This window comes from Phycodurus eques, chromosome 15 (genome assembly GCF_024500275.1).
Source record: "Phycodurus eques isolate BA_2022a chromosome 15, UOR_Pequ_1.1, whole genome shotgun sequence".
NCBI lineage: Eukaryota > Metazoa > Chordata > Actinopteri > Syngnathiformes > Syngnathidae > Phycodurus > Phycodurus eques.
The window spans coordinates 2553352-2576799 of record NC_084539.1 but is presented as its reverse complement, the minus strand read 5'-3'; the positions used below and the strand labels follow the sequence as shown (position 1 = coordinate 2576799).

Sequence of the window (23448 nt, the reverse complement as noted above, 5' to 3'; positions counted from 1 at the left end):
TTGCACATGGTGCTGGTAAGCTCTTGCAGCAGGGGCAAGGGCAGAAAAGCGATCCTGATCGGATCTCCAGTAAGCCAGTGAGTCGGCATTCCGATGGATGACTGGCTCTGACTGGTAGATTTTTACCTGAGACTGCTGGGGTCACCTGCTCTGGCCTTTGTTCTTGTATGAGCTCACCCAGCATCGATGACAAGGAACCAGGCCGCGGCAGCTTCTCAGCTGGCTCATCGGTGTTGTTGGCTACAGGTCCTTGTGCTACATCAGGGGCTAATTGTGCACACAGCAGATCTAAAAGCAGCCACCCTGTGTGTGCCTTGAGCTCTGCAGAATAGCATCGATCCTTGTAACTATTAAAAAAAAAAAAAAAAAATCACATTAATTTCTTTTAAAATTACTTCGAAGACTAACCAAATGGTCCATTTGATTTCATGCGTACACTCAAGTAAAACCGACAGTATTTTACTGTGTAAAAGAAAACAAATATATAAGGTTGATCAAATACTTTTTAAGCAATTAACAGAACATACATTCGCTATTCAAATCAGGGTGTTAGGCGCATCTAATTATAGTTGTTTTATTAACATAAGTACACTGTACGATGGAGATTATTTTAAATTAAATGTCCCCCCCTTCTCTTGGGTCTAATAGAGTAGCCAAACTGTAGAGGGGCTCATCTTCAATCCCACCGAATCTTTGGGCTACAGCTCTAAGCAGTTCCGCTTTTTTGGTCCTCACACCGTGATATCTGATGGGGCATTTCTGCTCAGGAACCGTTTTAAGGCCATCACGGATGGGATCATATCGGAGGCAGATGCAGTGGGTGAGCTTATTGTACTTGAGAGCTCCTCAAATGGTTCCAGAATTTTTAAGATGTCTTCTATCAGACCCCACTGGTAGGAATTGAAGGAAGCAGGAATGTCATGCTCAGCTCCAAAAGCAGCCAATGCGCGTCTTTGCTCCAGCAGGCTTTTGAGCATGTCGTAGCTGCTGTTCCAGCGGGCGGTCACTTCTTGCTCGAACATTGTGACGCCCAGTACGAAATGCACAGTACGCTTGAGGAGAGTGTTTGAAGTGGCCGACAATGCGTCTGCCGGTAGCGAGAATGTCCGTTATCATTCGTTGCGCCAGTAATGCGTCACGGACAGCTAGCTGAAGAGTGTGGGCCATGCATGGCAAAGTCGGTAGCCCCGCTTCTCGCATGGCTTTTGCCATGTTTGTAGCGTTGTCCCGAAGTACGACATGAACCCTCTGTCTCGGAATCTGCCACGTTTGGAGCATGTTGTCGTATTTCCTCACTAAGGCTGCAGCAGTGTGGGAGCCGCGGGATTCCTGAGCGTGTAGGACCGCTGTTCGGAGTTTGAATTTGGCATCCACCCACTGCGCCGTCAAAATCAGAAGTGACATGGGGCTAACGTCCGATGAGCAAATGTCTGTGGTGAAGCTAAGCGAAGGACTGTCTTCTTTTAGGAGGCCGGCTACGTACGAGTGCACCTGCCGGTGTAGCTCTTTTAGACCGGTCTCGCCACTGCACGTGTGCCCTGAGAGGACGCAGCGTGGATCAAATTGTGCTAGCAACCTTTGAAATGCGGTGTTCTCCACAGCATTAAAAGGGAGGTCAGCCAGCACAATTAACTCCATCAGCTTCTGCGTGCCAACTCCAACTTTTTCACTGTCCGGCTATATGAATGCGTGTTGTCCAGCGTATTTTGCGCTAGCATCCGTTTGGCTGTTAGCTTCTTTTCCATCCCACGCTGCTTGAACCGCTCGTACTCCTCCTTGTGTACATTATTTAAGCGCCTGATCAAATTTTTTTTGTGTTGAAACATTTAGTTGACTTTCCCCACGAGGGACTTCAGTTTTGCACAGATTGCAAATGGATTTCTTGTTGTCTGTATGAGACACCTCGAAAAACTCCCACACCGCCGACATGTATTTTCACCGACAAGATTGAAGATAAAAAAAACTTATTGCCTGTCAGATAGTTGCAGGACTGCGTCCCAAAAATGCGACAAGGCTAAAAATAAAGTACCTTTTGGACGGTGACGCGGAGGAAGTGTCGGCATAAATTCGGCCTACACACAGGCAGACGTTTGGTAAAGCACTTTTGTTGAGTGTACGAGTAATTAGTTTCTTCTTGGCATGTTTACAGCCGTTCATTGTCTCATTTCGAGAGATGCCATAATACAATGCATATGCATCATACATTGTTTAAACAGTATTTTGCCATGAAAATGAAACAATTTTGAGACTTTTTTTCCCCCCACGTTATGGAAAATCACGATCGTGCAAGTTGTTCTCCGAATAGCGGAGAATGGGTTTGGGAAAAAGGTCTGCAAATAGCTGAAACTGTTACTGCTGAATCACTACGATGCAAAGTTCCACTGTAGATGTAAAATAAATCTGAATCAATTATTGCAGTCTATTATTAAATAACGTAATACTGACTGAAAGACACAAGTGGAATCTGGAAATGCATCACCCACGAGACGGTCAATGAGCAATAGGGCTGTGCCACAATTACTTCAGTATCATCTCCCATTTATTTTTAATAAAAGATAATGTAACTAAATGTATCTGTAATTTATTTAATCATGGAACCATGGGTTATTACAAATAATGCTATAATAGTCTCATGGTAGAATTAAAAAAAAGATATATTTCTATTCAAGATACATTTTTTTTGTAATTATTATTATTCTTTTTTCACTCTCCTGCTGATGCTAGGGAACACAGAGAAGTTGGATGTCCATCATCAAGTTATGCTTTGTTCGATTGCCAATCTATTTGTTATTTCTGTTGTTGGATTTGTATTTTTGTATTTTTTTTTCCTGTGTCGCATCAATTTTCATTCATGGATGAATCGGTCGATGGTTAGTCGGTCACACAAATTACTGCAGAGCTCGAACTTCCGTTTCTTGTTTGATGGTCCACTTAGTCGCATATGAACCTGTCATTTAGATCAATCAATATCAGTTATGTGTAATCAAATCAAATCAAACCGACCCTGCTGGTAACGTTCAGGGACACAAGCGTTCAACAGCAGGGAGGAGATTGTACCCGAAATAACGAGTGGCAAGAAGTTGCTGAGCAGCACGATGATATAGTGCTTAGCTTGTCTTACTCAAAGCGAAAAGATTCCCACAACACTACCGAGAAATGTAATTCAATTAGTGACGTTATTTCTTGTAATGTCACGACCGTCCAACTGTCCAAATTGCACTACCTGAGCACCTTACGCACAGTCCAGACTGAAGGCACAGGAAAAATAACTCACCAGATATGAGCCAAAAGGGCGAGAAAGAGGGATGTGTGTATGTGGCCACCACCTGCAACATGATAGAAACCTTAATAGGGGATGCATCTGTCACATTTGTGCAGCAGCAGGTTTATGACAAAATAGTTATTGTTTCTTAACTGAAAAAGGGCAGAAGAATTATTTAATTACACCATGGTAATTATTGTGTTGTTCCTCTTATTTGTTTGAGTAGTGTCCTAATTTGACTCATCAGTCTGTTTCTAAACCACTTACCGCTCTGACTCAAGAGGGATATTTTTGTTCCCACATTGCATTTAATGCTAGTCTCTGGAACGTGCACAAGCAACTTTCTCTTTTGTTGTTTTTGTCAACAGAAAAACGTGCACACCTAAATATCCCAAAAGTCAACAATTACATAGTTTGAGTTTGGGTGGTGTTTTGAAATCAAATATCTTCTCTTTTTACACAGCTGCAAGTCTCCCAAAGCCTCAGGTGAAGACGGCTTCTCTGGGTCAGGCTGGTAAGGCTCGATCCCCTCTGCTTCCCGTCTCAGTTCCGACAGCGCCCGACATACCAGAGGAAGGTGGAACAAAACCCACAGAGGATTCTGCTGCCAACGTAAGTCAAGACCAAAGCGATGCTGTAAATGCTGACGATTGGCCCTCAGTGCGGAGAGGTATTCTCGCTTGATATTGGCAAAAGGGAAGTAGTGAGGGGGAAGGAGAAAAGTAGAAGGCCCGATGAACATGAATTGAGGAATACAAAGAATTGGAACTAAAGTGGAGAACCCTTGAGAAGAGCCAAAAAAAGAGGAAGGGACTGAGGGGAGTGGAGAGTGGCTGGCAAGCAAGGGTAGCGAGGCTTTTTCTGCTTGCCTAAACGCTATCTGAAGAACTGACCTACATTTAGAGGCTAAATTCTTAGATTTGTTGTATCGGTTTATTCTGAACAGCCTAATCTCTTCGTTTGACCTGTATAGCGTTTGCTTTGGCCGCACTGCTTCCAGTACATGAGGATTTCTTGTCCAGTTTATGCTCCCACGTCAATGTAATCTGCCCAGGGCATTCGGAATGAGTGGTGTCGGGGTCGCGATGGGACAGATTCAAATTCATCCTCACAGTTGCAGAGTGCCGCTTTACCATAACCTCAGGATTTTTCCACCCTCTAATTGGTTGGTCAGAGCAAGCCACCTTCGACGAGCAAACCACGTCTGGAGCTATCTGCTCGCATGAATACGTTTAATCTTAATTTAATATATAATTAATATTATAATCAGCATCTAGTGAGTATGAAGTATTTCTGCTCTATTGAAGTATATCATTATTATTATTCGATAAATAGTCATTCTGAACTGCTCCAGATTATTTATGTAACACAGTTTCACACTGTGATTGTGCATTTTAATATTGACGGTTATTTAGTTGGCGGTATTACGATGTCAATTAACTCGGGTGGGTCCTCACTGAAGGCGCAGGAACCAAATGCACAGCCCACCACTGTTCAGTAGGAATGTACATCGTGCATGGGGGGGAGATTGGCATGTGTGTGTGGGGGGGGGGGGGGGGTAAATGTAGCAGTGGGTTGAGTATGAAGATATTCCGGTGAGGAAAAAGATAAAGAGAAGGAAAGGAGGGAGAGAAGAGAAGAGAAGAGGTTAAGCAAAGAGAAAATGACAAGATGAAGGAAAGGGGCGCTGGATGTCGAAACTTGTTAAATATTCATATCTACTCGATGACAATAGAATAAGACCAGTGGTTGCCATGACGACAAAGATGAGAGGACAGAAACTGATAAAAAAAAAAAAAAAAAGGAAGAGTGGAAAGTATAGAAACAAAGAGAGTGGGAGGTGGAAGACAGGATGGAGGGAAAGAAGACAGGGTGAATGTGTAGCCATGACAACAGGAGTGGGGGGACTCTGAGAGGGACAGATAAGAGTGAGGAAGAGGAGAAAAAGGTGAAGAAAGTGGAAGGGAGAAGCAGTCGAAGTCATCGGTGTCGAAACAGGAAATGCGATGTGCGTTTAGGGGAGACAGAGGCGGTGTTAAAGGTCAGCAGGTCCTTTTCTACATCTGCTGCTCGAGCTGTGCAATTGATCTCGTCTTTTCCCATCATCCCTCTGCGCTCTCTATTACATCCCGCAAAGCCAGCTCTGCACCGACTGCGACACACGCAGAGCGGAGTCGTAATGCACATTGGCACTTTCATCATGTGGTTCCTCTTTTGTAATGCTGCAAATTATGGAATGGGAATTTCAGGATATAATTGGGTCCCACCCATTAATACTTTCCATCGATTTGGTTTATGGACGTGTCATGAGAAGGAGAGAAATCTCGCAACAGGATGTAAACAACCTCAGAGATATATCCATTTCCATCTATTTCATCGTGATTTACGTGACACTGTTAGATGCAATGTGAACGTTGACATGCATAAAGCCCCAGAGAGGGTGTCTTAGAAGAGAATGTTAATAAACAAAACAAAAATCCTGAAAGATAGAACAATAACAAAAATGTGACCATTTGGTTTCTTTTAGTCGTTTACACCTTAGACCTAGATTTGAAATTGCTGTACTGCTGGGTTACGGAGCGTGAATCCAGGTCAGCGGGCAATTAGAGATATCAGAGACAATATGCGGGGGCGTTTTGTCCAATCGATGACGAGCTATGGGTCAACAACAGAGATCAAAAGGTAACTGGATTTTTATAGCTTTGTTATAGCAGCTATTATAACCATCAAAAGTGGACATTGTAGAACAGTGGCAGGAGACTACATGAGCTCTCAGTCTGAAAATGGAGGGTAAAATTGACATATGGTGTGTATTGAATAAGTAAAATGAAAAGAAATACTGGACTTACATAATCAATCATTTGGACAGGCAAATAATGTAATAAAACAACAATTTAAGGGGCTACCGGATGTCTTCATATTTTCGTTAAAAATACCTCAAGGAATAAATAAGTCTAGCAAACTTAACAGGGTGGCGCTGTTACATGCAAGTGAGCAACTGTCATGCCTGCTCCACATAACGCTGGGCCAATGGTGAGGACAGATTGTGTTACCATGGCGACTTGGTCGGCGGTAGGGACACTTGCACGCTGAGCCCTGAGTTTGGAAAAGTGATGGCAAACTGCGAAGCGCACACGAGCTCCCACAAAGAGAGTGTGGATTTGAATCAATTAGTGTGCAGGAAGTCACTGATGGTGTAGTGATTCACTCTCACTCCCATGCAGGCACCGTGCGTTTAGTTCCCACCCAGTGACGGTGAGAATGTGAGTGTAAATGGTTGTCCTTCTCGATGTGTGCCCTGTGATTGACTGGCAACCAGTCCAGGGTGTCTTCTGCCTTTCGCCGAACGTCAGCTGGGATGGTCTCCAGCTCATCCTGATAATAATTTGACATACTGTTATGCAACACTGATTTTCAGAGGGAAAAAAAACACAAAATGAAATGACATATCGTACGGTATACCCAGCTTCTTCTTTAGAGCTTCTGATTGGTCTAAGGGCTGACTTGCAAATAGTCACTGTCCAAAAGTCATTTCATCACAGAAAAGTCCTTTCAACTGTCTGGATCATTTCTGGGTCAATTGGTGTTGGCCTCTCCCATACCAATTTTCTGGGTCCGCTGCCCCAAATTTGAAACGCAGTGCTACACATACAGGATGGGAACATGCATCCTATTTACACACACTATGTATAACTTAAAACAAACAGAACATTGGTTTTTATGTGGTTGCTGGCTTCCCAAAATGATCGGCACGAAATAAAACATGTTATAACTCATTGATGTTTGTTCGCCTCTTCCATTAAGACTTCAAATTTCATCACTTCAAACTTAATTTTGCGCTTGCAGTGCCGTCCTAAATGTTCCATGATGAAAACTATAAATGCCTCCTAACGCACAAAATCTTCTTTAAAATACAACAGTCTCCACCACTTTTACACCTGTTGCCAATAGCATGCACAATATAGCACGTGCAATTTAGCGCCTGCTTTTTGCAGTCTAGAATACTGCAATCTTAGCTTTTTAAGCTGCTGCTGTGTTTTTTTTTTTAGTATTTTAATGGATATTTATTGAAAATCAAAGTCGATCAGTAGAGCTGTCTAAACACATAATCACTGCTACAGTGAAACCTCGGAATTTGAACATAATTCGTTCTTGCGAAGTGTTCGAAGTCCAATTTGTTCGACCTCCGGAACATTTTTTGCCATAGGAAATACGGGTCCTGACTGTCATTTGTGCCTATGCACCAAACAGCAGTTCAGAGTACCCAGCCTTTTTGGAGTCCTTGGAGGGGGTGCTGGAGAGCACTCCCGCTGGGGACTACATCGTTCTGCTGGGGGACTTCAATGCTCACGTGGGCAATGACAGTGAGACCTGGAAGGGCGTGATTGGGAGGAACGGCCCCCCGGTCAGAGCCCGAGCGGTGTTCTGTTGTTGGACTTCTGTGCTCATCACAGATTGTCCATAACAAACACTATGTTCAAGCATAAGGGTGTCCACACGTGCACTTGGCACCGGGACACCCTAGGTCGCTGTTCGATGATCGACTTTGTGGTCGTATCATCGGACTTGCGGCCACATGTCTTGGCCACTCGGGTGAAGAGAAGGGCGAAGCTGTCAACCGATCACCGCCTGGTGGTGAGTTTGCGCCGATGGGGGGGGGGGGGGAGATGGCGGTCCAATGTGGCAAGCCCAAATGTATTCTGAGGGTCTGCTGGGAACGTCTGGCGGAATCCCCCGTCAGAAGGAGTTTCAACTCCCACCTCCGACAGAACTTTGCTCATGTTCCCGGAGGAGGCGGGGGACATCGAGTTTGAGTGGACCATGTTCCGCCCCTCTATTGTTGAGGCGGCCGATCGTGGCGGCAATCCCCGAACCCGTTGGTGGACACCAACGGTGAGGGATGCCGTCAAGCTGAAGAAGGAGGCAAGTCTGGGCATCCCTGCTAAAGCTACTGCCCCCACGAACCGACCTCTGATAAGTGGTAGAAAATGGATGGATGGATGGATGGATGTGTGTATGAATGGAAGTGGTGGTAACCTTTCCTGAGGCAGAGACCGTTTGAAAGCTGATCCAACATGAATCTATTGCCTAGATTGACTACAGACTACAAGATTTGAGCCCCGATACTGGCCCAATTAGCTATCGCGGGCGATTTCTGGCACAACGGGTCCGACATATTTTGTTGGGAACGGCAAAACTTCTTGTAGTGTAACATAATCTACGACCAAGGATTTGGACCTATGACAGCAAAAGGAAAAGTTTAGCATGTTTGATTTTTGGGGATATCTTCCTTGTAGTGTGACATACAGTATCAATGACAACTCTCCGACAGCGCACATTGACATCAACCAATAGGGTTGCGGATTGTGACCGGCGCATTGCCTCCCGTGCTTGCCAATGTCAGCATACTTGGTCACCGTTGTCAACATTTATTCACACGCACTAATCAAAGGTTACCGAAGCTTTAGAGCATAATTAAACAAAACCTCGGCATGCAACATACAAACGTTAGTGCATTGACTTCCTTTGATTTGAAATGTATTTATAGATGACCAAACTACAACATTTCTCAACAAGAAAAAAAAAACAGGTTTTGATGAAAAAACTGAGCATACTAGAAGCAAACTCACACGAGGCTTTGGCCCACACTCACACTGCCATGCACTCATTTGAGCTTCACCACATTTACTCTCATTGTAAAAGAATGCATTATTGCAGCTTTCCTGCATTGGTGGATTATTTTCAGTTGTTCTGCTTTTTCCAATTGGACGAGAACGTAGTTATCATTAATAACTGCCGGGAAGAATGATTGCACTGATAAAATCCAAGGTTGGGTGCCCGTGTATGTGCTTGTGCAAGACCAAGTGTATCAACTTTAAGCCCAGATCTTCCAACTGTGTTCCTAATAACAGATGTGCATCATTCGTCAATGTAGCATATGATTGCTCACAGTCAAAAAAATCTAGACTTTATGTGTCAAGTATGCCCAAGTACAGCACTGATTGCGGCAGGGGTATCAGACTCATTTTTGTTACTCGCCATATTGTAGTTACGGTTTCCCTCAGAGGGCTGTTATGACTGTGGAACCATATAAATGTTTAATCACCTCCTCATGATATTACATATGCACAACAAATTGATGGGTAACTAGTTTTGAAATCAGAAGTCAAGGATAGTCATTTGTTCAACTAAACTAAGTATAAATAATTTTTAAAAAACTAAAAATATGACAACATTCACAATGTTCTTCCTTTCATTGTCATATTTTAATAAGGAGAAATCTGAAGTGATGTGGAGGCTTTTGACATTGTACCTACACAAATGTTTCTTCTCAGGACATTGTTTCAAGATCAGTGCTGTATAATGAAGGACCTGTTCACTGAGCATTTAACTGTTAGTTCAGTATAATGTGATTTGAAGGGCTTTTGCACTTTCAACATGTCTTTCATTAAATCTGTGAAACATTGGTTAGGCAATATCAGATAAGACAACTGATCATTCATTTATTTCCTGGAAGGACAGGTTCAGCACGACGACTACACTCTTACAATGCTGTGTTAAGAGATTAGCACTTGCCTGTCACACAATTATATATACACACACACACACACACACACATACTGATGGAGGGTTTTAAACCAGCCCACTCAGAGTTGACAATTTCTATACCCTAATCTGACACTTTATGACCAAGAGACCATAGAACATTGAGAGGTTTGAAGAGTAACTTGCCCCACAGTGTGTTGTATCCTCCTGTGGTTTTGCAGACATTGATATGATTGCTATTGTGCCGATGATTTAACACATCCACTGCTATTTCAGAATGTTTTTTGTAAATCCTTCTTTCAAAGCCCTATTGGTTTATTTAAGCCTTTGTGGTTATTGAACATCCATCATTGTCAGCATGAAGTCACCTTTCATTTAATTTATTTATAAGGGCAGCGTAAAGTACAACACTGCCCCACGAGGCAACAAAAACACAACTTTGACAAAAATTGGTAAAGACGGAATAACCATTGTGATAGATTAACAGTATACATTTACGAGGTCTGGTGAGTTTCGTTTCAAACAGCAAAGAAAGTCTGAGCAGAAACTGTGAGGAAATAAGACAAAGGTGTCATCCAATGAGTGTTTACTTGGACAAGAAAGAGGACAATGGACTATTAAATTGAATTTTCACAAGACGCTCTGAGTGAGTGGGATACATTCATTTCCTCACTCTTTCTCTGCTGATTGCCATTTTAACAGATAGCAGTTTCACTCCGTCCTGAAATTTATTTTGTTTTGCCATACTCTCACAGGAACAGCGATGTGTGTTGCTCTGTTGCTGAAAGATGTCCACAACCAGAAGACATAAATTACGTAGAAGGTACAGGTAGAAATCCACATTGTCCACAGCTGCACAGATAATTTCAAAAACAGACAACAGCGTTTTAAATAAATAAAGAGCTCTGTCTGCTCGAAAAAAAATGTTTTGGCTCTCAAGCACCTCTTGGCCATTCACAATGCTAAAATAGCAACACCAGCAGACGTAGTCACAGATTCTGACACCAACATTTCTACATGCACTTCTTCTTCTTTCCCTTTCGGCTTGTCCCATTACGGGTCGCCACAGCATGTCATCGTTTTCCATCTCCTGCATCCTCCTCTCAAACACCAACTGCCCTCATGTCTTCCCTCACGTAATCTATCAACCTTGTCTTTAGCCTTCCTCTAGCTCTCTTGCCTGGCAGCTCCATCCTCATCATCCTTCTACCAATATACTCCTTATTTCTCCTCTGGACGTATCCAAACCATCCAAGTCTGCTCTCTCGAACTTTGTCTCCAAAACATCTAACCTTGGCCATCCCTCTGATTAGCTAATTTCTAATCCTATCCAACCTGTTCACTCCGAGAGCGAACCTCAACATCTTCATTTCCGCCACCTCCAACTCTGCTTCCTGTTGTCTCTTCAGTGCCACTGTCTCTAATCTGTACATCATGCTGTTTTATAAACTGTTTTATAAACTTTGCCCTTCATCCGAGCAGAGATTCTTCTGTCATATAACACACCTGACACCTTCCTCCACCCGTTTCAACCTGCTTGAACCTGTTTCTTCACTTCCTGACCACACTCACTATTGCTCTGGACGGTTGAACCCAAGTATCTAAAGTCCTCCACCCTTGCTATCTCTTCTCCCTTTAGCCTCACTCTTCCCCCACCAACCCTCTCATTCATGCACATATATTCTGTCTTACTTCGGCTAATCTTCATTTCTCTCCTTTCCAGCGCATGCCTCCACCTTTCTAACTGTTCCTCCACCTGCTCCCTGCTTTCACTGCAGATCCCAATGTCATCTGCGAACATCATGGTCCATGGGGATTCCAGTCTAACCTCATCTATCAGCCTATCCATCACCACTGCAACCAGGAAGGGGCTCAGGGCTGATCTCTGATGCAGTCCCACCTCCACCTTAAATTCCTCTGTCACACCTACAGCACACCTCACCGCTGTTCTGCTGCCCTCATACATGTCCTGTTCTGTATAATCCATCTGTGGTACTCTTTCTAGGCATGAAACCATACTGTTGCTCGCAAATACTCACTTCTGTCCTGAGTCTAGCCTCTACTACTCTTTCCCATAACTTCAACGTGTGGCTCATCAACTTTATATTAATATACATAACGCCCTCAATTTCACGTTTCAGCGTACATGGACATTATGTTTAAATCAACAATGCTTGAAACTGACCCTGGTGGACAACATGAATTATATTTTTTATTGGGCCAAAAGTGTCAAACGTAGCCCTAGCATCTGTCATTGCACAAGATGAATTCAGCACTTTTTTGTTTTTGTTTTGTTATATTTGGTTTTTAGTCTGTCCTGTTCATCTTTGGTCAAGCGGTATGGTAGATCAGGGAATACCTTAAAAAGATTTTCCTATGTACACAAAAGGGCCATTTCTCTCAGATATTGTTCACAAATCTCCCTAAATGTGTTCGTGAGCGTTTCTCCTTTGCCGAGATAATACATCCAGCTTACAGGTTTGGCAGATCAAGATGCTGATTAGACAGCATGGTAATTGCATAGGTGTGCCTTAGGCTGCATGCAATAAAAGGCCACTCTGCAGTTTTATCATACAGCACAATGCCACAGCTGTCACAAGTTTGGAGGGAGCGGAACTCTTACAAACTGACTGCAGGAATGTCCACCAGAGCTTTTACACATGAATTGAATGTTCATTTCTTTACCATAAGCCGTCCCCAAAGGCATTTCAGAGGAATGTCAGTACACCCAACCGGCCTCACAACAGAAGACCTTGTGTACCCACACCAGCCCCGCACTGCCACATCCAAGATCTTCGCCTCCAAGATTGCCCAGCCACCAGCATTCCATGGTGTCTGGCACTTTAGAGAGGGGTTCTGTTCTCAGTTGAACAATGCAGATGGGAAACCGCTCGCATGGCATCGTGTGGGTGAGAAGTTTGCTGATGTCAGCGTCGTGGATCGAGTGGTCATTGGTGGCAGTGGGGTTATGGCATGGGCAGCTGTATGTTATGGACAACAAACACCTTATGGCATTTTGAATACACAGAGATACCATGATCCTGAGGCCCATGTATGTGCTATTAATGCACGGACAGCACCTCATGTTGCAGAATGTTAAAACACGGTCCCATGTTGCAATGATTTGTAGTCACTTCCCAGAAACTGAAAACATCCCAGTTCTTGCTTGGCCAGCATACACACTGGACTGGAAGTCACAAATTCATATTTGGGATGTTTTGGATTCGCGTATACTACAGCGTGTTGCAGTTCCTGCCAATCTCCAGCAACTTCGCACAGCCATTGAAGAGGAGTGGACCAATTTTCCACAGGCCACAATCAACAACCTGATCGTCTCTATGTGGAGGAGATGTGTTGCACTGCAGGAAGGAAACGGTGGTTACGCCAGATACTGACTAATTTTATGAACTATGCATACTCCTCTATCCAGTAGAACTTCACATTTTGGAGTGGCCTTTTACTGTCGGCAGCCTTATGCACACTTGTGCAATAATCATGCTGTCTAATCAGCATCTTGATCAACTGTACCTGTGAGGTGGATAGATTATTTCGGCAAAGGCGAAATGCTAACGCTCACCAGTCAGCACTTAGGTGACAATAGTCGAGTCAACTTTGATTAATCGATAACAGTGTTCATTTTTACTTATTTATTTATTTTATTTTATTTTATTTTAATTTTTTTTTTTTTTTTTTTTTTTTTTTTTTTTTTTTTTAAATCATCAGGTGGCACGGTGGGCGACTGGTTAGAGCGTCAGCCTCACAGTTCGGAGCACCCAGGTTCAATCCCCGGCCCCGCCTGTGTGGAGTTTGCATGATCTCCCCGTGCCTGCGTGGGTTTTCTCCGGGCACTCCGCTTTCCTCCCACATCCCAAAAACATGCCTGCTAGGTTCATTGAAGACTCTCAATTGCCCGTAGGTGTGACTGTGAGTGCGACTGGTTGTTTGTTTGTATGTGCCCTGCGATTGGCTGGCAACCGGTTCAGGGTGTACCCCGCCTCCTGCCCGATGACAGCTGGGATAGGCTCCAGCACGCCCGCGACCCTAGTGAGGAGAAGCGGCTCAGAAAATGGTGGATGGATGGATTTTTTTATCAACTCGCTAGGCACGCCCACAAACAGAAGTTCGCTCACACACAGGCCCCACACCCCGACTTGTTCATCCAATCAAATTCACCCCCTCACTCATCCAATCACGTTCGGACATCTTCATTGCCTTGCAGACAGGCGGAAATTGTACAACTCTAGCACCAATTAATCTCACACTACTGCAGAGTAGCTACTTGCTTCAGTTTATAATAATAGCATATAATTTAAACAAAAATACAGGAGCAATGCTTTGCAATAATGTATTGTAGCAAACCTGCAGTTGTGTTTGTAGATTGTTTGAAAAGTTCTATACAGTAAGGTCTGACTGTGAGACCGTGACCATGTCTGTGATGTTTGAGTGAATGAGTGAGTCGAGGGTGGAACGGGATTGTGTGCGTGTGTCTGTGGGAAGAAGGCTGACGTTGAGAAATAGTCAGTTGGATGTTTTCTGTGGCGACATTAACCGCTCATTTTTACAATAAAGAGATTACCGATCGACCACCACTTTCGTTTCATCATCTAGGGATCATCTGTCTTTTCACTATTACAGGAGGGCGTTTGGTGAATTTGCTGACGGCCGACGTGAGGATTTAAGACATTTTGTCAGCTAGCGTTAGCGGATGCCTTTTCAGATGAGCATGCATTTATTATATACAATTCCAATGAAGTTGGGACGTTGTGTTAAACATAAATAAAAACAGAATACAATGATTCTCAAATCATGTTCAACCATTATGTAATTGAATACACTACAAAGAGAAGATATTTCATGTTCAAACTGATCAACTTTGTTTTCAACAAATAATCATTAATTTAGAATTGTATGTATGTTTTTATTTATGTTTGACACAACGTCCCAACTTGATTGGAATTGGGGTTGTACTAAAACTTGCATAATTTGCAAGTGACCGTGCTACCAATTTCATTTTTGGTAAAATATTTCCCCACGCACTGGTGCTAGTTTGCTGCACAAACCCACCACCTTGGGATTTCGGCGAGGTGTCTTTGTTGTTGATGCCAAAACATGTGATTGGCAATAAATGAACTTCAAGCTATAACAGTGGTGAATTCCATGCGTCAACTAGTCCACTCGTCTGTTCAACCTGTAAGGCTCTATTTTTGTGACTGGCATAAATCCGGTAACTCTGCGCGGCTTTGGCATTGAAGTTGGTGGATGAAAGTCTTTGATGTAAATGTTAAGCAATATTATTGCTTCAGTGGCCAATCACAGTGTCCACAGTGGCAGCACACTTTAGAAGAACCCATTCATTTACATATGTGTGGACTGTAAAGGCATACTACAGGTTGAAAGAATTGAATTCAATAGAAGAAAACACCTCAACTCAATGGTGTTGCTGTTAACTAAACAAATGAGACTTAAGCATAGTATGACAGGTTCTGTCATATAGTCATGTAGTAATCTTTTTTTCTGTTCTATTTTTCAGGTGTATGAGCAGGACGACCTTTCAGAGCAGATGGCTAGTTTAGAAGGGCTGATGAAGCAGCTCAACGCCATTACTGGCTCTGCTTTCTAAACCCTTCCTTCTAAGCCCTCAGCCCCAGAGCAGAAACCCGTCTTCAGTCTTTGATGTCACTGGCAGTGTGTTCACAAACAGCTGCACTATCTGAGTTTGAAGATGCCACTGGGGACTCAGACCTGCGTTTGTACTGGATTAAACCACATCACACATCATCAACTCCAGGAACAAGACAATGGGGGAGGGGCTTCCTGAATGGGTTCAAACTCCTCTGGAAACTAAAAAACTAGGAAAACCCAATGCCTACCACCTTGACTTAATGAAACGGGGGGAAAGGATTTTCACAGAAAATAAGACACAATTGAAAGATCTTTACTCTTTCTGCGGTATTCATTAGCTCCTCATTATTCTCCTCCGCTGAGTTTTCTGGAACTCAGTTACTGTGACTGTACCTCAATTACTTTTCATGATTGCCGTCAGGAGCTTTTTATTTATTTTTATTTTTTTTTACTATTTCAAACACACACCGCATTTCCACAATGTGAATATGGTTTGCCACACAGAACATTCAGTGTGCAATAGACATTCTCTTTCATCCAAACTTTCTGCTTTTCTGGCTTTTAGTTTTCCTGTTGGAAGTCCTCTGACATTCTTGGGCTGTTTTCCTTCAGTCTTGGTTTCATCTGACCATCTGACTTTTTTTTTTTTTTTTTTTTAATGCTGGCACTCCGGCTGGAAATAAGACCCTTATGCGTCTGGATTTTTTTGTTTGTGCCAGAAGACTCTATGTCTATCACACTGTTGACCAAGCCGGCTGACCATATAAACTCTGTAAACGCAATCGACAGGATGAGTGTTGTTGCCAAAAGAGGCAGGTTCATGGCAGCCTTCCTTTACACATTCAAGGCTGGTATTTTCACTGACAGTTTTGTACTGGCCGTTGCTGAAACACAGTAAAACCCATTTGTGAGGGAAGAAATTGTACAAAATTGGTTCTGAATGGTATGTGGTGATTGGGCCTAAGGTTTATTCCAAACAATAGAGATGAGTGTGAATATTATAGCTGTTTATTTTTTTACTTTTTACTTGTTTTTCAGTACATATTCAGTGGGTATGTTCTTAATGAATTCCTATTTATTTTGAAATGCATTAGCAAACATTGTACCACGTTCAGTCTTGAGTGCCCAACAAGGTCACAGCTTCAATTTTAGTTCACCTCAGAGGGGGCCAGGTTTTTATAGAAAATAAGAAATATGAGTAGAAACATGAAATAATGCACAGTTTCTGTTCTGTTTGACACAGTTCAACAGGATATTAGCCATGAAGCAGCATGAGAACGAATAGTACAAAGAAGCTAATAAGGACAATTGTTGGTACCATTTTTAATTTGAATGCAAGCGTTGTAATGACACTTGCAGTATTTTGGTTTCAGTATGACCTTTAATACATAAGGTCAGCCAGGAAAGGAGAGCAGAGCCCATCAGCCTTTATGTCCTTTAAACTGCTTTGTATTGACAGCAGGAAAGGAAATGTGTCCAATTAAAGGGGTCATTACCAGAGCCTGGCTTTTTGTTCAGTGTTGCCACAGGGAAGATTAATTTGTGAACTTCTACAAGAAAAGCATTGGGAGTGAATTTTTGCAGCAATCGTTAAAATTCTGCTATTTTTCAAAACATCAAATAATCTTTGAGGGTTACATTTTTGAGGGGAGCTCGTGTGTGTGATTGAGGCCTTTGGGAAGAAGGATATTCTTTTCATCGTGTGCAGATCTTCAGGAAGAAAAAAAAAGCTCTTTCAACTTAAAGTCATACAACCCCAATTCCAATGAAGTTGGGACGTTGTGTTAAACAAATTAATACAGAACACAATGATTTGCAAATCATTTTCAACCTATATTTAATTGAATACACTACAAAGACAAGATATTTAATGTTCAAACTGATAAACGTTATTGTTTTTAGCAAATAATCATGAACTTAAAATTTTATGGCTGCAACACGTTCCAAAAAAGCTGGGACAGGGTCATGTTGACCACTGTGTTACATCACCTTTTCTTTTAACAACATTCAATAAACGTTTGGGAACTGAGGACACTCATTGTTGAATCTCTGTCGGTGGAATTCTTTCCCATTCATGCTTGATGTACAGCTTCAGCTGTTCAACAGTCCAGGGTCTCCTATTTTACGCTTTTCATAATGCGCCACACATTTTCAATGGGAGACACGTCTGGAGTGCAGGCAGGCCAGTCTAGTACCCGCACTCTTTTACGACGAAGCCACGCTGTTGTAACACGTGCAGAATGTGGTTCGGCATTGTCTTGCTGAAATAAGCATGAAAAATGGCAGCATATGTTTCTCCAAAACCTGTATGTACCTTTCAGCATGAATGGTGCCTTCACAGATGTGTAAGTTACCCATGCCATTGGCACTAACACCGCCCCATAGCATCACAGATGCTGGCTTTTGAACTTTGCGTCCATAACAGTCCGGATGGTTCTTTTCCTCTTTGGCCCGGAGGACACGACGTCCACAATTTCCCAAAACAATTTGAAATGTGGACTCGTCAGACCACAGAACACTTTTCCACTTTGCATCAGTCCATCTTAGATGAGCTCGGGCCCAGAGAAGCCGGCGGCGTTTCTGGGTGTTGTTGATCAATGGCTTTTGCTTTGCATAGTAGAGTTTCAAGTTGCACTTACGGATGTAGCGCCGAACTGTATTTACTGACATTGGTTTTCTGAAGTGTTCCTGAGGCCATGTGGTGATATCTTTTTGATGATATTATGGACCGTAGATGATGAAATCCCTGAATTCCTTGCAATTATACGTTGAGGAACATTGTCCTTAAACTGTTGGACTATATTCTCACGCACTTGTTGACAAAGAGGTGAACCTCGCCCCATCTTTGCTTGTGAAAGACTGAGCAATTGAGGGAATCTCCTTTTCTACCCAATCATGGCACCCACGTGTTCCCAATGAGCCTGTTCACCTGTGGGATGTTCCAAACAGGTGTTTGATGAGCATTCCTCAACTTTCTCAGTCTTTTTTGCCACCTGTCCCAGCTTTTATGGAACGTGTTGCAGCCATAAAATTCCAAGTTCATGATTATTTACTAAAAACAATCAAGTTTATCAGTTTGAACATTAAATATCTTGTCTTTGTAGTGTATCCAATTAAATATAGGTTGAACATGATTTCCAAATCATTGTATTCTGTTTTTATTTATGTTTAACACAACGTCCCAACTTCATTGGAATTGGGGTTGTACATTAATCAAGTGAGGTGAAGAAAACAAGCCATCAGTATGCTCCATATTTGACTGTGTCACCCTATTCTCCATATTGTAATTTACAGACCTTTATCTCAGCGTGATGAAAACGGAGAATCCTGCGGGAGACTGAGCGCGCTCAGGCAGACGCGCTGCCTGCATTGATATTCCGAGGTGGCTCGCGTGTGTGAGCAGGCCACAGAGGAACGAGACGGCGAATACATTATAAAGACGTTATGACTCAAGCTCACGCTCACTGGGCCATAACAGCGGCAGGGAAAAGTCCAAGGGACAGAGGCGATAGAAAGGTAACATCTCTGCAGAATGGATGCAGGGATGAAAGGTTAGAGAGGGCAGGCACGCTGGCAGTGTGGGGATCAAACTCATCAACCTGCTCTGGGAGATGACTCCACTGTGAGCTAGCTAAGCGCTTACATTCTCCTCCGAGCCATCCTCCTCCTCTTCAGTCTGACAGCTTGGCAGCATTACAGGAAAATAGCATTTTAACAATAAAAACAATTATAGGGATGTTAAGAAAAGATACGTCTCCTCGTTTAGGTCTGAGAAAGATTCGGGTAGATTTATGATTTCATTATTTGGTTCCAATTCAGTTCTTAAATTTAGTGTCAGATGGCATCCGGTGTTCATTCCTGTAAAAATCAGCGTGCTGAGTGCTTGCAAAATGTTGTGACCAGGTTGTTTAACACGTCAGAAGACTGAAACCTTTGGACATTGCCACCAAATATGTAATGTTCTATATACATACATATCCATGGTCGTCGTGCACAATATGTGATTACATAAAATAGAAATGTCGGTTCAACAATTTTTGTGAGAAAAGACAAACTACTGTAAATTTTCATCAATTGTTTCAGATTATATGCCAGTGTCCCGTATGCCAGATTGCGGCGCGGCTGTACGTTGGTAAAACCTCACTCCTCGGACCTGGCCACTAAGCTAGTGGGCCGGGCAAATAGCTCAGCAGTCGGTACGCTCAACTTGATGACGGCCTGGGTTCGAGCCCGGGTGTGGCTGGATGGCGCGGGATCTCCACTCTTACGCCAGCAAATAGGTCCCAGCACAGCGCGTCCGGTAGCCATTGTTGGTCATATGATCTCCTCTTAAATTAGGTAGACAATCTTAGTGCTTGTTAAATCCAGAAGTCAACAACAGGACATTATTCACCCACTCACATGTTGCCAGAATGCTGTGGTTCGCAAACGTGTGTGCCACCTCCCAAAGAATACTTAGCTCTTCAAGTACCACTAAATCACCATTATTAAAATGTTGTACTAGGCCCAAGTGGTTAGCAAAAACAGGCAGCACTATTTAATTCTATTTTAAGACACTAACTTTCTGCACAGTTTTTGTATCAACATTGGTTTTAAAATATCGGAAAATAAAAAAAATACTCAAATAATGGTTCATTTCAAATGTGCTGCACATAAAGGTTCAATACAAATTGTACCTAGATAAATGCTTGAAAACAAACATTTCTAAAATATTCAATGCAAATGTATTGTCCTTAAAGGTTAGCTACAAATGAGGTGGACTGCTCTGGATTGTTTTCTTTTTTATGAAATAAAGCCACTGTGACAATATGCTCAGTTTTCAACATGATTGATTCTCTTGCGTACAACTAGAGGGAGCCTGCGTCCCATTGGTGGTACTCGTACCACACTTTGAGAACCACAGCGGCACAGTTCATGCCTTGCTTCATCGACAAAGAAAGCTATGGGATGTGCCCGTTCCCTCTTTCCTTTTATTATTTGACAAGATGCTCAGAGATACAGTGTTCAAGCTCTGATAACAGTGCTGCTGGCGTTGACCTGACTAACTGAGCAGCAAAAGCAGCCGGCTTTTTTGTAAAATTGTTTTATTTTCATTTTTTTGTTGTGGACCAGTGGAACCCCTGTCTTTTTACGACAACAATATCTTAAATTGATGTCTTTATTAGTTTAAACTTCAATTGTTACCTACGCCATCATGTGTCGGCTCAACTCAAATGTGTCAGATATTGAACCCCGTGACAAAAGGAACCCTTCTCAAATGATGACGATTCTTGGTAACGCTTAAGTGTTATCAACTGCTGATTTACGTCGGGATTGTAATAATACATGTGAGCTTCCATAACCCACAGCCGGCTTGCAAAGTTCACCTGTTTCTGTTTTTGTTTTTTTAGGATTGTAAACACAAGCAGGTTAGTCGAACTGGAGCATTTCAATGAGTACATTTGTCTTGCTTTTAAGGAGGGGGGGGAAAAAAACACCACTTTTACAAGATATTTTGTTGAACAAGAAGTTTCAGTTACAGATTGTATAGCTTTTGTGACAAATAAAAGAGAATTATCGCTCACCTTTGAGGCACAGAACAATAGGAACATACTGTAGGCGATATTGTGACAACAATAGAAGCCACATGATGTTTGAATGATGATTCAACTGTAAAGTCTGTCAGATGGTTTCCATTGAAGTGAACATAGTCGAGAGGGAAGACAAGTTAGGATTAGGAAAGGCCCAGTGAGTTTAGACGTTTTAATTGATCGGATAAGGACTAGCTGCAGTGATGGCAGACATAAAACAGAACTGGAATATTTATATTTTTTTTTTAAAAATGGCCCCTAAATTGTAATTCTTAATGACAATATCATAAGATCCAGTACTTGTTTTTCGGCGTTGCTGATATGGAACTCCTTTCTGTTTCATGACATGAAGGCTTCCCCTTTTTCAGTCAGATATTAAGATTGACTCTTTTGTTGTCTCCCATTTATGTATTTGACTAGAGAGATACCTGTTGCTGCAGCAGAAGTACGTTACAGACTGCCGCTGATTTTGGGATTTAATTTTTTTTTACTGTGTATAGCTCCACTAGAGTAGCAGTAACTTTTGATAATCAAATTTAATATATTATTAATGTTATTATTTGTATCATTTACTTTATTATGAGTGATCATTAAAATGTTTATTTATAACCATGTGATATTTCTGCAAATGTGCATTTTGTTTAGTAAAGAGGAAGAAAAAAAATATGCGCATTGGAGTATTGTTGATTTCTGTTTATTGCCTTAAAATGTGTCTGATATTCCAAACAATACGCATTTTCAATTTTAAATCAATGGTTTCCCACCATAGTGATCCCTTCCGAGCATACACAGTCACCACCTTTTTATGTTTATTTCAGTCTAAACTGTGTAGTTTGAGGTTCACATCTATGCAGTCATCCTTTATCACAATAAACTATGGATAATACTGACATAGCCCAACCAATGTGACTCCTTAAGTGATGTTTTGTCACTCACATTGAGTACCTCATCTAATATTTTATACCAGGGGAAAATATTTTGAGAGGCAGCAGTTGCCTACATATTTTTTGTTGTTGTTTTCTTCTTTGTGTATGTTTTTGTCTTTCCCCCAATGTAATGTACTTTGATCCTGCTTTTCACTGATACAAACTGAAACAATAATCTCATAAATGAATCTGAAAGTCAGCACAAAAAAATAACCTACTGTACTTAAGAATCACACGGTACAAATTTAACAATGCTGACATATTTGAACTGAAAACATATTTGTATTATCTAAAAATCCAATGTCATTTTTGTTCTAGGGTTTTTTATGTCTGTGTGTGTGTGTATCCATCCATCCATCCATTTTCTGAGCCGCTTCTCTTCACGCGGGTCGCGGGCGTGCCGGAGCCTATCCCAGCTGTCATCGGGCAGGAGGCGGGGTCCACCCTGAACTGGTTGCCAGCCAATCGCAGGGCACATACAAACAAACAACCATTCGCAGTCACATTCACACATACGAGCAATTTAGAGTCGTTAATTAACCTCGCATGCATGTTTTTGGTATGTGGGAGGAAACGGGAGTGCCTGGAGAAAACCCACGCAGGCACGGGGAGAACATGCAAACTCCACACAGGCGGGGCCGGGGATTTTATATATATAATATGTTCCTTCGCTCCATAAAGGTTGGAAATCACTGCTCTAGTCAGAGCGTTTATTCTAATCAGTCAGGTCAAACCAACATTACATGACAGAAATAATGGGTGCTAACTTACCCACACCGAAACTTTAGATCATGATTCGACAGAACGGCGGCATGTTTACGTACAACCGTTCGTGCTAGCACTAGCTTGCTAAGCTATATAACGTTTTTGTTCCCTGCTTGTGAGCCGTATCGTATTCAAAGTATGTGAACATACCTCAAGCAAGCCTTAAACAAACGTCCTCTCCTGTCTTGAGCACCGGTGACCACCAACACACGTTTTTCCCCATTTTGTCCCTATAATACAAAGTCGGCGCACTCCACTCTTGTTGTCGTCGCCACGGTAACGAGTGTATCCGGTCGCATTTGAGCTGACAAGATAAAGCCCCATGATCGTAAAAAAAACGGGATGCGTTGGTATCGGAATACAAGATTTTATTGCAGTAGTCCGACAGTGCAATTCTGAAAAAGCAAATTTGTCTTGTAGTCATTACATGTTGTCTGTCCCACACCGCCGATATGTTTTTTTTTTTTTTTTTTTTTTTTTAAATAACTCCACTGGCGGTCAGATATTTACAGTACTCCGTCAGATATTTAAAGTACTACATCAAAAGACACGTGACAAGGCTAAAAATAAACTAGCTTTTGGATTCAAATATACTGTGCACGGAGTAAATGTCTTTTGCGGAGCCGATCAATGACGTCATTGATCGGATCGGCGAATTATGACAAAGCCGATCAGCATAAAATATCGGCCGATACCGATCAGCCCAATAAAATCGGTGTAAAGTCTAATATATATATATATATATATATATATATAT

At 42.2% G+C, this 23448-nt stretch overlaps 1 protein-coding gene across 1 annotated transcript in view; it reads left to right on the top strand.

Annotated features, from left to right (window-relative positions):
* dcc (DCC netrin 1 receptor) overlaps nt 1-15428 on the top strand; it is a 310603-nt gene extending 295175 nt beyond the window's left edge. Inside the window, exons 28-29 of the mRNA XM_061698483.1 lie at nt 3726-3874; nt 15339-15428. Coding sequence (XP_061554467.1) covers nt 3726-3874; nt 15339-15428 — 239 coding nt within the window. The remainder of the gene's footprint in view (nt 1-3725; nt 3875-15338) is intronic.
* The last annotated feature ends 8020 nt before the right edge of the window (nt 15429-23448 follow it).